General features: G+C 50.0%; 7 protein-coding genes across 7 annotated transcripts; 5 read left to right on the top strand and 2 right to left on the bottom strand.

Moving 5' to 3' along the window:
- Positions 1 to 426: 426 nt before the first annotated feature.
- CNBI1320 (hypothetical protein) lies at positions 427 to 1,144 on the top strand (the record flags this gene model as incomplete). The annotated part of the gene is made up of 5 exons (XM_768425.1): positions 427 to 456; positions 537 to 559; positions 804 to 924; positions 991 to 1,009; positions 1,056 to 1,144. 5 exons carry the CDS (start codon positions 427 to 429, stop codon positions 1,142 to 1,144), a joined length of 282 nt encoding a protein of 93 aa, XP_773518.1.
- Positions 1,145 to 1,903: 759 nt separating this feature from the next.
- On the top strand, positions 1,904 to 3,107 carry CNBI1310 (hypothetical protein; the record flags this gene model as incomplete). The annotated part of the gene is made up of 7 exons (XM_768424.1): positions 1,904 to 1,936; positions 2,025 to 2,120; positions 2,415 to 2,471; positions 2,531 to 2,559; positions 2,608 to 2,675; positions 2,728 to 2,962; positions 3,008 to 3,107. The coding sequence occupies 7 exons, from the start codon at positions 1,904 to 1,906 to the stop codon at positions 3,105 to 3,107; spliced, it is 618 nt and encodes a 205-aa protein (XP_773517.1).
- A 1,117-nt stretch (positions 3,108 to 4,224) lies between these two features.
- CNBI1300 (hypothetical protein) lies at positions 4,225 to 5,646 on the top strand (the record flags this gene model as incomplete). Its single annotated transcript, XM_768423.1, has 6 exons — positions 4,225 to 4,249; positions 4,320 to 4,406; positions 4,453 to 4,721; positions 4,772 to 5,368; positions 5,429 to 5,534; positions 5,588 to 5,646. The coding sequence occupies 6 exons, from the start codon at positions 4,225 to 4,227 to the stop codon at positions 5,644 to 5,646; spliced, it is 1,143 nt and encodes a 380-aa protein (XP_773516.1).
- Positions 5,647 to 5,951: 305 nt separating this feature from the next.
- Positions 5,952 to 6,866, top strand: CNBI1290 (hypothetical protein; the record flags this gene model as incomplete). The annotated part of the gene is made up of 3 exons (XM_768422.1): positions 5,952 to 6,533; positions 6,615 to 6,723; positions 6,796 to 6,866. The coding sequence occupies 3 exons, from the start codon at positions 5,952 to 5,954 to the stop codon at positions 6,864 to 6,866; spliced, it is 762 nt and encodes a 253-aa protein (XP_773515.1).
- Positions 6,867 to 7,111: 245 nt separating this feature from the next.
- On the bottom strand, positions 7,112 to 7,826 carry CNBI1280 (hypothetical protein; the record flags this gene model as incomplete). Its single annotated transcript, XM_768421.1, has 2 exons — positions 7,112 to 7,261; positions 7,311 to 7,826. 2 exons carry the CDS (start codon positions 7,824 to 7,826, stop codon positions 7,112 to 7,114), a joined length of 666 nt encoding a protein of 221 aa, XP_773514.1.
- Positions 7,827 to 8,106: 280 nt separating this feature from the next.
- Positions 8,107 to 10,093, bottom strand: CNBI1270 (hypothetical protein; the record flags this gene model as incomplete). The annotated part of the gene is made up of 3 exons (XM_768420.1): positions 8,107 to 9,375; positions 9,442 to 9,945; positions 10,016 to 10,093. The coding sequence occupies 3 exons, from the start codon at positions 10,091 to 10,093 to the stop codon at positions 8,107 to 8,109; spliced, it is 1,851 nt and encodes a 616-aa protein (XP_773513.1).
- A 467-nt stretch (positions 10,094 to 10,560) lies between these two features.
- CNBI1260 (hypothetical protein) lies at positions 10,561 to 15,381 on the top strand (the record flags this gene model as incomplete). Its single annotated transcript, XM_768419.1, has 7 exons — positions 10,561 to 10,741; positions 10,784 to 12,488; positions 12,552 to 14,388; positions 14,455 to 14,602; positions 14,668 to 14,941; positions 15,003 to 15,180; positions 15,244 to 15,381. The coding sequence occupies 7 exons, from the start codon at positions 10,561 to 10,563 to the stop codon at positions 15,379 to 15,381; spliced, it is 4,461 nt and encodes a 1,486-aa protein (XP_773512.1).
- Between the last annotated feature and the right edge of the window lie 226 nt (positions 15,382 to 15,607).

Here is a 15,607-nt window from a genome sequence, read left to right as displayed (position 1 = left end):
GAGGAGTGCGAGGATTCATACCGCAAGACATTACTTGATTAGGCCGTTGTATGGGGAATAGTCGAGTATTGAGAACTGTCGCAGGCAGAGAAAATCATGTGAACAGGACAAATACAGTGTAGTTTGTAAAGTTGACGATAATGACAACAGCACGAAGGAGTAGCCAATTGCACATGTTGGCTGTATAAATGAGTACATAACAAGAAGAAGAGGGAGGAGTGAGAAGACGAAGCTTGCTTGAGTTGATGATAAGATGAGTCTCATAAATCCCACATCATCCTGGATTGCAACAATTGCAAATAGAATGGCAATCTCGCCTTTTTGGTTGGTGCGTTTGCTCTCCGTGTTTTCCGACCGCACCTCCGCACATCGTATTCCCTCTCTCCTTCCTTGCCATCCCACAGACCCTCTCACTCCATCGCCATAATGCCTGCTTACATCCGAAGGACACAACTTGTAAGTCTATATATTTGTTGGAGTAAAGAGAGACGCTAGCACGATCGTGAGCGAAGGCCGAAGCTGATTTGTCGATTTAGGGTTTCGCCGGTATCACTCCTGAGTACGTTTGACTCCTTCAGTGCTTGGAAAGTAAGAAGAGAGTGGCTGGAGAGCTGGAGGGATATGGGCGCAGGGATACTGGGAAGGAATGGGTGCTGACTTTGCTTCGCGATTTCTTATTACCCGATCATACAACCACTGGTGACTTGCGACTTTACCCATCACATATATTCGGTCCAATTCATTCGTTCATACCGCAATGTCTAAATCTCATTTCACGCATACTCATCCGACAATTAAAACAGGCGATTGAGGTTTTGGGGTCCTAGCGCCGCCGTCTGGGGTGTCGCTGCCGGTGCCGCCGTTAGCTTCTACCTCTCTGAGGTCCCTATTTTCCAAAAGGATGTCTTGATCAAGGTCCCTGTCGTGAGTAGCTGTCTTTGACTGTGATGATGCTCCTGTGGACAGCATATACTAATGGTTGATATCTAGGTCGGTTCTTATTTCAAGGGTGCGTCGCGGTCAACGGGGATCATGCGTTTCAGTACTGACATTAGGCTTTACCATTCCATTTCCCTTTGCTTGCTCTATCAACCATCGGCTATTTACAACAGACACTACCCCCGACTCCGATAAGCCTTTCTAACTGGTGGATCTTGGGTGTTGTGTAATTGGGTAGTGCTGTAGACTGGGCATATCCTGCATGAAAAGCTCATAGATCACGGCTGTTTGTGATAAACATGGGGTGCACGAGATTGTACGAGGGTCTAGGATTATTATTCTGTATGCTTGTTCGCCATCTTGTCGTGATTCAAGCATAAAGAGGGTGGAGTTGCATACATGGGAGCAAGTGCCACACGGATAAACGCCGCTTAAATCCGAGATAGTTAAATGATCCCCCATTTATGATCTCGTGCTCTGACACCGCACGTCACCGTGGATCAGGCTGGAATGTGTTGGGCGTTGTATTTGCCGCTCAGTAACAATTCAACCTTCGTTATTGTATCCCCTACGTTCAATTAGTCAGCTATCCACACGCCCCTTTATTCACTACAGTGTAAGTTGAAAGCTGGAGGAATGAAAGTGGCGGTTGAAAGGGAAGGCGGAAAGCTCCTCAGCGAGATAAGAGTGCGCGTGCAGACGGTTGGCCGGTGGTGCTTGTGGGTGGACATGAGTACGGCGCTAACATCTTTTATTGTTTATCTACATCATTTTATCCTACTACACACACCGGCCGAACTTGTATCTTCAAACTGTCCGATATATTGTTCAACTTACATCGCCATATCGCTATTTCCACGACGTCACCACACCCCAACACTGTACTTAACCACCTTTTGGCCTTTTCTACAATAATCTATACCTTGCTGGGCCAACAGTAATCACCAAGTAACGCAACGCCATAATGTCTGCCCCAGAATACGACTACCTTTTCAAGGTTTGTTTCGACCCAAAACGAGAATACGCAACTCGCGTGACGTGGATCAGGAGCTGATGTGAATTTATGTCCTTTTGTCGACTTGTAGCTCCTTCTTATCGGTGACTCTGGTGTCGGAAAGTCCTGTCTGTTGCTCCGTTTCGCGGACGACACCTACACAGAGTCTTATATTTCCACTATCGGCGTGAGTATTGCGGTTTCAGTCACAGCTAGAGAAATGGATGAGTTGTGTCCGAGGACGTCGGTCGTGAGGGGTCTTGGAGGGATGCGTATGGCAGTAGAATGAGGATGAAGTGAAGGTTGGACGGCTATGATGTCGCGTGGGGTTGGAGGCGATCCATGAATGAAAATGGGCTGCAAATGAAAGGCAGGAGCGAATGGCAAGCAAGCTATTGCGCCATGGCGGGAATTGTCGTTGGAATTATGATCACTGATCTTGAGAAATGTGAGGGCGGGACGTAATGCTGATATACCGTAGGTTGACTTCAAGATCCGAACCATTGAGCTCGAAGGCAAGACCGTCAAGCTCCAAATTGTGCGTTAACTTCCGAAATGGTCATGAGCTATGCTGATGGAAGCTGTTCCTTCCAATAGTGGGACACTGCCGGACAAGAGCGATTCAGGTGAGACATGTTTTCATACTTGGTTATGTATCGTCTAACGCGTCACAGGACCATCACCTCTTCTTACTACCGAGGTGCTCACGGTATCATAGTAGTCTACGACGTCACTGACCGGGGTGAGTTATTTGTTTGATTTCATTGCCTGTAATTTCTGACCATGCGGTCTAGACACCTACACCAACGTTAAGCAATGGTTGCAAGAAATCGACCGATACGCTGTTGAGGGTGTCAACAAGCTCTTGGTTGGTAATAAGTCTGATTTGGCGACTAAAAAGGTTGTGGAGTATGCCGAAGCCAAGTCTTTCGCCGACGAGCTTGGTATTCCCTTCCTCGAAACTTCCGCCAAGAACGCTACCAACGTCGAACAAGCTTTCTTGACCATGTCTAAGCAGATTAAGGACCGGTGAGTCACATTCTCAGTGAAGAGCTGGTTGCTAACATAAACTAGAATGGGATCATCTACTATGGCTTCTGGACCTGGTGCCAAGTCCACCATCAAAGGTCTTGGACAGAACGTGGAGCAGAAGACCGCTGGTGGATGCTGCTAAACGCTCATCTCATAGGCGAACGTGTGTGCGTATGCGACATGGAGTTGAAGTAGATCCGGTGGCGGAAGGTGCAGGGACGGACAAGGAAGTGATGGTCGAGCAATGGGTGCGGAGGATGCTGAGAGGCCCACTGTTCTTTTCGATTAGCTTTTGCCTTTTGTAGACGTCTTACGCTTGGTTTCTGAAATCTCATCTGATTGTGCTTTGTGATGTTTATCTGCATGAGTTTAATCTATTATGTTTCAAGGATTGTGTCGAATGGCTCGAGATTTGTCGAACATGGGCGACTGTGAGTCCCCCTAGCATTAATTCCCTTATCGTCCAGTCGCTGATCCGGTGTATGCAGACTCGTTGAACGAACTTAGTGGACTGTGCGATCTTTCGGCTGGCAGAAGCTTTCCCATGGCTTACACTGAATGATAAAGCGTCATTAAGGACAACATCAGATACCAGCAGGTGTTTTACATCTCATCATTGTCTCAGCTCGATCTACGATCTAATATCTAACATCCCGCTATTACTTTTGGTCCGCTAATAATATAATCCAGAAGCAAGCAGCAAGGCTGAAAGCTAAAATTATATGACAACTAACCTCTAGCACGTCTCATCTGTAATCTGTCGTCTATTGCGATCATGTCGCCGGTTCAGCATCAATCAATACTACGCCCCGGTGCGTCATCCATCCTTTGAGGAGTCCTTCTTCCTTCTCGTTACCCGAGGGACCCGGATAACCTCCATCAGCAATCCGAGACAAATTACCTAGCACTAATCAGGGCGCGCGTTGACCATCGGCGACATACCTTTCCTCCACCCTGGTTTCTCTGCTAATGACGATTAGTACTTTTTGATTGTTAATATATGACAATATGATATAGATATTTTTTTGCCGCAATGTTCCCCGAAAGGACTGCATAATGATTGGCGCAGTTTCAAGATGTCTCGGTCTGCCCTGGAAGAGGCCACGGTTCTTCCACCCTCCACCGATGTCGCCTTCAACTAAGCGGAAGGTGGACCAGTGGAGAAGACTATAAGGGAAGGAGTAGAAGTCCGATTTAAGTGTCCCCCGGTGACGAAATTGGATTGCGGCTCATCCACAACTACCCACTCATTGAACACCATGTCCGCTACGGCTTCAATTGAGAGTCAGTGCTTCTCTACTCATACATATCCAAGATATCCAAAATCTAGTCACTAACGAACATGTGCTCGTAGCCACCATCCAACAAGGGGCAGATGGACAGTTTCTGGACCTCTCGTCTTTTGTATTCCCGAAAATGTACGACGAGCAAGAGATGTTCGGTATGTCTAAACCCGTAACCAGTCGTTCTTTGCTGACTGGCTATAGACCCATTCCCGGGATTCGACTCCTCAACGTCTGCTCCTCATGCCTTGGTAGCTACCCCGGAGGTACCTCATTCTGGCTCTCCTATTGAGCTGTTTGCTGGTCAGCATCCTTCACGAGCGAGTACACCTATACAACAATATACCGGCTTGGAAATGGCTGTAGAGGAAGATGATTATTCGGAAGAGGATTTGTTTCGTGAAAACGAGAAGGAAGTGGCGTATAATGAAGACACAGATTGGAAGATGGACGACGATGATATGCATGTGACAGTAAGCTCATTCAGAACTTTATACTTTCAGTCAGAGCTGATCTCCTCTAGAATGTCCACATTCAGGACCTGCCCCAGTACGCTCCACTTTGCATCTCGACTCCTAGAATTTCCCCTCATCTCTACGCATCGGCTCCCCCTCCCGCGCTACCTGAACTGCTCGTTTCTCGGCTGGATGAGCAACACTCTGCTCGGTACCCTCAACTCGGTCGGGCTCGAGTCGATTTACCTGCAAAGAAATCCAACGCGAACAAAAGGGAGTCATCGACCTGGGTCCGTCGTTCTACCAGGGTAAGATCACGGAATGCTAGTGAGCTTCAGCATCGGCAATGTACCATTCCAGACTCACCACCAAACTCAAGCTCAACCGCAGCCTCAATTGCAACTTCGTCTGCAGAGTCAAATTATACAGTTTCCCCATCTCCTGAACCTTCACGTTCACGACATTGCTTATCGAAAGGATCAACTTCTTGTACACCCCGTCTGGCAAGCTCATCGCCCGAGGCACAGCTCATCCAACTTGCGCGACAAGCGGAAGGGGCAATCAGAAAGAAGGAAAAGGGTAGGCGAGCTTCTGCAAAAAGGAATCTGCAGAACAAGAATGCGCAAAAGAAATACAGGGACAAGAAGAAGAATCTGGCCATCAGAGTAAGAGCCCGAGGACCTTGTGTCTTCCCTTGCACCTCGTACTGATGTGGACAATCGCAGACTTTTGACTTTGCCGTTGAAATGACGAAACTCGGTTGTATTATTGAAGGGCGGATGGCCAAGGCGTTTCGGGATAGGGTCAACGGATACCTGAAGGATATCAGTGGTGAGCCCTTGGTTTTACAAACAACATATCCTGTTTAACATTGATTCTTATAGCTATGGACGATAATTATCTGAAAGAGTTCATGGAGCGAACCGAGATGGATTGTAGATAGATTGTACATCTATTATATAATCTGCGCAGTGTTGTAGATTGAATGCTTTCGTCTCTTTTGGCCCTTTGGGGGTCATCATATATATTTAGGAGGATAGGAAGATGCCATACATCATCTTACTTTCTCCTATTCCTTCCGTAGCTGCGGTAACGTTTGTACTGATGCACGTCCCCGGCGGGCAGGGTGGCGTGATCCGCGTATAATAAGCGCACAGATCTCCGTCTCGTAACAAACTCAATTACGGCCTACGCAAGACACGCTGGTCCTCGTTATCTTCCCCCGCCCCCCTCCTCTCCAACCACGCCATGACAATGTCTCCCCCAGCCAACCCTTCTTCCCCTCGAAGAAGCCTTCGCACACGACCCTCGGCGGTCGCCTCCACCTCCACCGGTACTATCGTCGTCAACAACAAAGTCGAGCGAGATGGCGCTGCCTCTGTCAACGGCCAGGTCGCCGTGGACACCAATACCAGCAGTTCCTCAAGTCGTTCGCGGCCATCTATAAGCTCTGCCAGTGCGTCAATAGACACTTTCGCGCGAAGGCCAAGTAAGAGGCCCAGTAATGAAGTGAAAGAGCAGGAAGGAGAGGAGGAACTTGGCACATCGGGAACGGAGGAAGATGAGGCTGACGAGGACAGGCTATCTGGTGAAGAAAATGAAGACAGGAAGCAAGAAGAGGAAGAACAGCTACCTTCAGGGCTAGGACAGTCCCATGGGTTATCGAGATCGATGACCAAACCATCATTAACGAAATATGAAGAGGAAGGGGATTCTTCAGTATTGAATGGCCGACTGAAAAAGAAGAGACGAGTGACGGAGAGGCGGACTCTGCAGAACAAGACGGCCCAGAAAAAGTATAGAGATAAGAAGAAATTTTTGGCTTTGCGTGTGAGTCCTTGCCTTTTCCATTAAGCGACTGTGGCCAAAGCGAGAGATGCATTTGCTGACGCTTGCTTGCTCCATTGATAGACACTAGATTTCGCCGTCTCAATGACTCGTGTGTGCTCTAGAGGACTAGAGGGTAAAGAGCGGAAAGCGTTTAAGCAGATTTTGAAAGATTATCTTGCAGACGTGTCTGGTGAGTGAGCTCTTCATCAATCCCGCAAAAGTCATGTTGATAATAAAGGATCGGGCGGCTGATGAGACAAAGAATTGGATCAAAGTTATTTGGCCGACTTTTTGACAAAGACAGGGCTACACAGCAAATTACTAGCAGAGTAGAATGATATAGAGTATCATCAGTCACATATAATCTGAGGGGTTATACTGTATGAAGTAAGCCGGCATCGTAGGTATTGAACCTTTCTTAAGAGGTGTAAGCTGACCGCATGTCATTAAGGACGACTGTGTATACATTTTTGACTTTTTGAGATTGGCCACGGGACATCACTTCTTCTCTTTCTTGTCCTTTTCTTTCCTGTCACTCTTGCTTTTGTCTGCCTTTTCATCTTTCTACTTATCACTTTTTACTTTTTTTCTTGCTTTTCATGTTTCTTCCCATCCTTTTTCTCATTTCCCCCCCTCCTCATACTAGTTTGTGATTCTTCCTTTGCCTCTCGCTTTTCCGCCTCTATTAACTCCTTACTCTTCTCCCTCATCTTCCACCTCGCATCAGCCTGCCGTCCGATCCTCAAATTCAATCACAGCAGCTTTGGAAACACTCACCAAGACGCTTTTTGAGAACCAGCCCCCTCCTACAGCGGCCAGGGTCCCACTCCTGCCCACTTCAAAGACCCCTACCCATCCTGGCCTATACACTCTTACCATACCCCTCATCCACCCTAGGACGATATAGAACAGCCAATATACCAACCACTGCGCCCCATCACCCTTTCCCGGTTTTCTGGCCCCTCCCTCTTCTCCCCTGCCCCGTTCTTCCAAGATTGTCTGCATGCTCCCCCAAAGCGGAGAGATAAGGGTTAGGATCCCGCTCCAATGTGGTATTGCGAATATCGGGATGTAGAGATGTGCAATCCCCCATGCAGCGAGCAAAAAAATGAGGGAGACGGTTAGGGGGATGTCGAGGAGAGTGGAAAGACGGATGATGGGGGTTGAGAGGTGGGGACAATGAGAAGAAAGGGTGGAAAGTGTGAGAGCGTGGGTTTCTTTGGCGATGATGGAGGAGGAGGAGGAGGATGGTGGAGAATTGGGTTTGAGTTTGGATTTGGATTCAGAGGGCATGGCGAGATTTTATCTAGGAAGAATTGTGCTACCGTGTGCATAAGTAGATGACAAAACCGAGGTAAACAAAAGGCTCTCGTCGTGGGTAACAAAGGATGATAACCATCGTCAAAGGAACATGTCATAGACCTCTGCCAAAGTTTTTTTTGATCCTTCTCTCCCTGGCAAGTAATCAAGGGTCTAAAGGGAAGAATCAATTGAAAACGATAGTAGATACAAAATGCATCAATGTTTTCCACCAAATGCATAATCAATCAACTAACTGTCCTACAAGTACTGATCACACTTGAACATCCCCCGCCGAACTCGCCTTTTGAGTTTGCAAAGGTTCGAAGCCCGGTACGATCTCCTTCCTCTTTGGATCTGTATTACCCACAAGCCCCCTACCGTCACCACCACCATACATCTCTTCAAACCCATCCAACGTAATCTCCTTACTGCCGAATCCACTGATACCAGCACTGCTATCATTCCTTTCGCTCCTGCTGGTCATACCTTTCATACCGGTCGGGAGGGGGGAAAAGGATCCATTGTCCTCGAGTGCCAGAAGGTCATCGAGCGTGAGGCGGGTGATACTCCCTTCGCCCATTTCTCCCAGCGGATTTTGGGGACGAGTGGCGGGAGGCTTGGTAGGGTTGCCGGGGGATGAAGAAACTGGGGCGGGATCGATCTTCATACTCTTTTCCTTTTCCCGCCCCTCCCTCCCTTCCCAATGCCCAATTTCCGCCTGTCCATCTCCATCTTCCTCTTCCTCTTCCTCCTCCACTTCAAGCTCGATAGTCTTCAAACCCCTCAACGCCAACTCATCAAGCGGTGTATCCAGAGGTAGACGGATGTCGTTAGAGTCGTCCGTGAAGGCGGCGTTGGCGGCGTTGGCTGTGATGGAGTTGGGGTTGGGGTTGTTGGAGTGGCTGGGGCGTGCACTTGTGTTAGGGCTAGTAGGGTTAGTGGCAAGGGAGGGGGAAGGGGAAGGGGGACGAGGGAGAGGTGATGAGTCTGAGAAAGGGGCATTAGGGTCAGAGTCGGACCTAGCGTCAGAGTCAGAGTTTGTGTTGGAATCCGACTCGGAACCGGAACCAGGATCCGTCTCAGAGTTGGAGTCGGAATCAGGACCAGTGTCAGAATCAGAGATTTCAGACTCCCGATCCACCTCACTCAACCCAAATACTCCACTCCCATCTTCACTCGTCGCCGTCGCTGGCCCTTCTTCTTTCCCTTCAGGTCCTGCGGCCTCATGGCGTGGGCGTAAATGTTCAGGGGTACGGGATAAGACTGGACTGATCAGCCCGAGTTCATCCCTTGAAGCTTGAAGCTCGGGGCTATTCGGGGTAGGACCCGTCTCCGCCGCTGCCCCTGTACGAGTGCCAGTGCCAGTGGAGATCCCGGGGTAAGGGTTGGTATAGGACGTGTCGACTGCAGTGGCAGAGGAAGAGTGTTGGGAGGGAGAAGAAGAAGAAGAAGAAGAGTCGATATCCCCGTAAGAGGTTTGAGAAGTTTTAGCGATGGTTGGGGAAGGGATACGGATCAGGTTGGAGTTTGTACGCAGCTTCTGAGGTGGAATCGCATTTGTTAGGATTCGGGTGTTTGATCTAGGTCCTGGGATGGAAGGACTCACGAGCGGTCTCGGTCTCGTCTTTTCCTTTGCCCCACTAGAAGCACCGGCAGCATCAGCAGCACCAAGGCTAAGACTGATAGATCCCCAGACGATGGCGAGGATTTTAAAAGTCCACCAGAGGGGTATCAAAGCAAGGAGGGTATCTTGTGCGACCGCTGATTCGACAACTGTAGAAAATGAGTACAGGATCCAGTAGTCTATTAGTCGTTTCGTTTGGGATGGCCACTCCTTTTCTCCTGTCCTGGTCCTTACCCTGGTTCTGGCCAAGAATTTGGGCTTGGGATTCACTTTCGCATCCGATGAGGCTTGGAGAGAAGATATATGCCTAATCGTCAACCATCCTGGCCAGAGGAGACCGAGGGTATTGACGATAACCCTCGAAAGGTGGTAGGGATTCAGCAAAACTCCAGAGAGAAGGAGCAGCAAGAACGAATGGGCGAGGACAGACGGTGGACGGTCCAGTTTGTTCGAGAGGAATGCGAGGACAGGATATGGGGACATTTTCTGGGGAGTCGGTTCGAGTTAGCTGTTGCCCCAAATGAGTGGATGGGGAGAAGCGGATAGAGAGATTTACCTCGTCGTTAAAGTAGTCGCCTACGAATTGGGCAGCTTGGCGGATACGCCTCGCTAATGGAGTGTAGGTGGATGTCATTGTTTCCATCATTTTTCGTCTGAACAGTTTACTTGAACACCCAGTCGGGCCAGTTAGTAGATGAGGCCAATTAGTAGATGAGGCCAGTTAGTAGATGAGGCCAGTTAGTAGATGAGAAGTAACAAAGTGTAGGTAAAAGTCCGCTGCAGGTGAAAGCGTCTCAGTCACGATGCACGATGGGAAACCGTCTCGCCTTGGATGAGCCTTCCATTGATGCCGGCCGAAGAGGCGGTTAAAGTCAGGATCCTTTCATGCTGCGTTTGGGACCGGTGTTGTTATTGTCGATCGCAGAGACGGCGATCGCCGGGTGCATAGAGGCGGGTGGCAGCGCAGCGGACGTGATGAATAAATAACGAGTTGTTACGAGGAATTAAGCAGATTAATCAATTGCGGCGTGAAATAGCCGTGTTCCTGAGCCGTCTCCCCCTCTTCATCCCGCCCCTGCACCCGCTGCCCCCCCATCCGCCATGTCCAACCCGACGTCCCCCACAGACCCCCCAGACGCCGGCCCCCCAGCGCCCGCCATCGCGTCCTCCTCCAAGACCGGGCGCAGGTCCGTGCGCCTCTTCGCGCCAGACGAGGAGGACAGCTCAGACGAGGACGGCCTCATCGGCGTGCCCGCAGAGACCACATTCAACGACGACGAGGGTGAGTATGCCCCCAGGAAGCACGCACGCTCACACCCCGCAGTCCCCCCTTCCAACACACGCTCCGCATCCTATCCCGGCCCGCCAGCACACACCTCCCCCACCTCCAAAATCTCATCCATCGTTTCGTCCGCGTCTGCAGCCCAGCCAAAACTCGCACGTTCAATAACATACGTCGCACCCAGCGCCATCTCCTCCCGGCCGGCATACCCGCTCCATCCCGCTGGGCCAGAGACGCTGCACGCCTCGTACGAGACATGGCGGAAAACGCGATATACCCTCGAGTCGTTCAGCAGAGCCAAGGCAGACGGCAAGAACGCGGCGCAAAGAGGAAGGTCGTATACTGACCCCGATGTGGGATATTTCAGCCCGGACGCAGGAGATGATGGCTGGGGCTCAGATGATGAGGACGAACTGAGATCCCCTGGCTGGGGTATATCTCATCATAACATGGACTCTGGAGGCAAGACGGACGGGTCACCGCAGTTGCCTATTAAGCCTGCCGATGTCACCGAGGACGAGGGACAGGAACGTTTAGATTGGCAAGGCATGTTGGAAAGTGTCCTCAACTCGGATGTCCTCAAGGTGGAGGAGCAACGTATCTACAATTCCATGCCGACAGATTCATTCAGAGAAGAGATTGGAAAGACCCTTTGGTGGCAAATCCGTGCCAAGCTGCGTGGGAGGACAGAGGCAGAGGAGAAGAAACGGGTGCAAGAGCGACGGGCAAGAGTGGTGGACCCGGTGCTCGAAGAGATAAACGAGTTCAAGTACGACCCCAAAAATAACCCAGAAGGCGAAGAAGACAGTGATGCCGATCCGCAAGACGCGACGTCGACTGCTGCACCCCAGTCCAAAGCTCTCAACCAGGTCAACACCATTCTCGCAAAACTCCATGCAGTCAAAGGTCTTTATCCCAACCTCGCAGCCATGCGGGCCGACAAGTCTCTCTATACCGACGAAAATTTCCGCAAACGCGCCGACGCCCTGACCTCTTGGTCCATTATCGTCTCATCCCTCCAAACCCAGCTCAAACTCTTGCAAAAATGGACAGGTTCCGATGAGCTCGACATCACCAAACCGAACACGACCCACGAGAAGGCATTGGTCGGCAAGTACAAGTATCACCACTCTATCGACAGCAAGGGTACACCCGGCAGGGATGCAGCCGATGACTCGAGTTTCCTCGACCGTGTGATAAAAGAAGATAATCTCCAACGCACATTCGAGCGCCGAGCGTTTGTAGACATGATCAACCTCGTGCGCAACGCCAAGGAGACGGTCATCAACTATCTCCCGCAGTTTCAAGAACAAAATCTCCCCGATTTCCAATACGAAATCGTCCGCCTTATCGGTTTCCCCGGTCGACTTATCATTGAGGCTGTCAAAGTCCGTTTGGACGCTGCATCCCGATTACTCGACCCGAACCCTATGGTCGTCGAAGACTTTATCGAAAACCTTCGTCTATCCATTTCGCTCGCTGTGCTAATCCGGAAACAATACGACGAAATCATGGCACCCGACGCCGAGGGGAGATGGAAAATTCCGCATTGCTTGCCGACAGAGTACAATGATGTTCTGCTCGATGCGCTGAGGACATTTTTCAAATTGTTGCATTGGAGATTACGAGGAGTGGGGAAAGCGAGTTATTACAAGGAAACGGAAGTGCTGGAAGAAGAGGCGCCATTCTTGTATGAAGCAGCGGAGGCTATTGTGGGTGGTGATATGGTTGTTGCAGAGCAATATTGGTGCGTTTGAATTGTATTATCCTGAAAAAAAGAGCTTTAGTGCTAAGTATTGGTGCAATATAGCGCGTTATCCAACAAGCTCCTTATACGTTCGGCAAATTATTTGGACCAGCAACTTCGGGTACCAATTCATTCCCATTCTCGCGACAAGGAACGTGGTGGCGACAAGGAGCGTGATGGCTCGTCATCCTCTCAACGTGACCGTAACCGTGACGGCTCGCTGGCCGGCCCACCGAAACACATGAAAGTCGAAGAACTCTTCTCATGGTACTCCAAACTCCTTGATTCAGCTCGAATGCGACACCGCAAGACCCAACGTTTCTGTCGTAAACTCACCCAACGATTCGATAATTCCGCCGAATATTCCATCGAGGAGACGGATGTGGACATGCTGGTGGAGACATTGCAAGATACAGGTCATTTCTTGGTGTATACCGGGAAATTCGAGGCGAACGGGACGTATATCGTTGCGGATGGCAGTCTCTGGGGTCAGCCGGACGATGTGAGACATTTGTTGAAGAGGGTGTTTTCAGTGACGATTCCTGGATCCCGAGTTCGTCCAAGGCAGACTACATCGCAGGTATCTGGCGGAGGTGGGGTCCTGGCCAACGGCCAAGTTGCAGCAGCGCAACCTGATCCTGCAGATCCGTACCCGGAAGCAGACGATTTTGACGACGAAGCGCTCGCGGCTTACATCCTCCTCATCTCCCCACGCCAAAACTTTGTATGGTCCGGAGCGGTCATGACGCTGGATGTGGATTACATCGACTACGAACTAGCTGATAACCGGGTCAGACTCATCGCCGACGGTCCTACCAAACGATTAGCGCTGTGCAAACACTATTTCACGCAAGCGCTCATCCACCCTGACACGGGCGAAACAATCGATTTGCCATGTGTGGTTGAGGCCCAAGCGCATTTACCGACGATTCAGAAACAGCTTGTCAAGATTGCCAAATCGAGTTACCGTCTTTCAGAGTGTATCGTCCAGTCTGCCCCGCTCGTCCGCAATGCGTTCAGGGGCAAACCGGGATCACAAGAGTTGGTCGAGAATTGGTACAGTTTTGCGACAGAGCATGGGACGAGGGTGTTGGTCCATATCGAGCCCAGTGCGTGGGATCGATTTAATCGGCTGTTGATGCGCCTGGCAATCAGTTGGATCAGCTTTATCAGTCAAGAGTGTAACCCCACCGACCGCAAGACGTTCCGATGGACTGTGGCAGCTTTGACCTATGCGTTCAACATGACGAGAGGGAGTAACATTCTCGCGCTTGATCGATCGGAATTTTCACTCTTGAGGAGGTACGTCGGTGTCTGTGTGTCACTCTTGGTTAGCCACTTTGATATCCTCGGCGCAAGGTCGAGTATGGAGGCCAAAAAGGAGGCGGACAGGATTGAGGCAATGAGGAGGTTACAACGGCTTCAAGAAAACCTGGACGACGAATTCCTGCCTCGGACACCGACAGAGTCTGGTGGCCAACCACGTATCGACCGCTCTATAAGACTCACGGTTGAAGAACGTCTCCGTCTCATTGCCGAGCTCGAAGCTCGTCGTTCCGAGCTGGCACCCGCACCCGTCGGTCAAGTCCTTGACGAAGAAGTCTCTGAAGACCGTGCGCTGGTATTTCTTGCAGCTTCCAAATCCAATATTTCCATGCGATGGCAGCAAGGCGCGTATATCGGTGGAGGCGCATCGGGAAGCGTGTACTTGGGATACTCGCTGCAGGATAACACCGTGTTTGCTGTCAAGATCTTGCCAACGGTGGATCTGCAGAGTAGTCCGGCGTTGTACGAGAGTATCAAGCGGGAATCGGATGTGATGAGCTTGTTGAGTCATCCGAATGTCGTTGGTTTCCTTGGATTGGAAGTGCATAGGAACAGAGTCTGTCTTTTCCAAGAGGTAAAGTGTTCCCATTTTGTGTAAAGGAGGGTGTGTCGTGCAAACGCTGATGTTACGTGCTTTTAGTACTGTGAAGGAGGATCGTTGGCAGGTATGCTCGAATATGGCAAAATTGACGATGAGGAAGTCGTCGGGGCGTTTACAATCCAGCTGCTACGCGGTCTTGAATATCTGCACACCAACCGCATCGAGCACCGAGATCTCAAACCAGAAAGTAAGCCTTACACTCATCTTCTTGATCCTTTGTAAACACAATACACTAACCTCGTTTCGCCGCAGATATTCTCATTGGCGCCAACTCTGTTCTCAAGCTGGCCGACTTTGGTACCGCCAAAATCATCAAATCCAACAAGACACTCGCCCGTACACGTGGTGGCGCGCACGCCAAGATGGAGGGTCTCGAGGGTACGCCGATGTACATGGCACCAGAGATGATCAAGAACCAGAGGACCGGCAAGCTGGGTGCTTGTGATATCTGGGGTTTAGGGTGTATCGTTTTGCAGATGATCACTGGTAGGAAGCCATGGAGTTTCTTGGACTTTGATAATGAATGGTACGTCTTTTCTTTCAATGATGTTTTCCTCATACGAATTATGAGCTGATAAGACGATTAGGGCTATCATGTTCCATCTTGGTGCTACAAAGGAGCCACCCCCTCTACCCGATCCCAACGAGATGTCCGACCAAGGTATCGAATTCATTGATCAATGTCTTTCTTTGGATCCCGAAGCGAGACCGGTGGCGAGCGAGTTATTGCAGGACGAATGGCTGGTTCCAATGTTGGAGCAGATGGTAAGGTTTTGTCTCATGTGTGCGCAAAAAGTTATCAGAAGCTCATCTCCTTTGCAAAAACAGGCCGAGCTGGAGCAAGAGTATCCCGACGTATTGGCGATGGGCCAAAGCGATTCACTGGTCCCGCCACCCGAAAACGCTTCTCTAACCAGTAACGCTCCAACTCTTCAAGATGATATTACACCTCCTCCCCTCGAATGATCATTGTCTCCCGGTGAATGGGTAATGTGAATCCCTGTTTCTAGACCAAACGTTATATTTCTCTGTAGGGTTTCATTTTCATCGTATATTAGTTTTATCCGGATTTTCTCCATTCTCTATTCGAATTCGGTTCGATTCGGCATCCTGTATCTATTTTCTTCTTTTGGGCATGGGACGTCTTAGGTGTTCTGTAGGGCATATTATTTCTTTGATTACACTGTTGCGG

This window comes from Cryptococcus neoformans, chromosome 9, assembly GCF_000149385.1.
Source record: "Cryptococcus neoformans var. neoformans B-3501A chromosome 9, whole genome shotgun sequence".
In the NCBI taxonomy this organism is placed as follows: Eukaryota; Fungi; Basidiomycota; class Tremellomycetes; order Tremellales; family Cryptococcaceae; genus Cryptococcus; species Cryptococcus deneoformans.
This window is presented reverse-complemented; position numbering and strand designations above follow the sequence as displayed.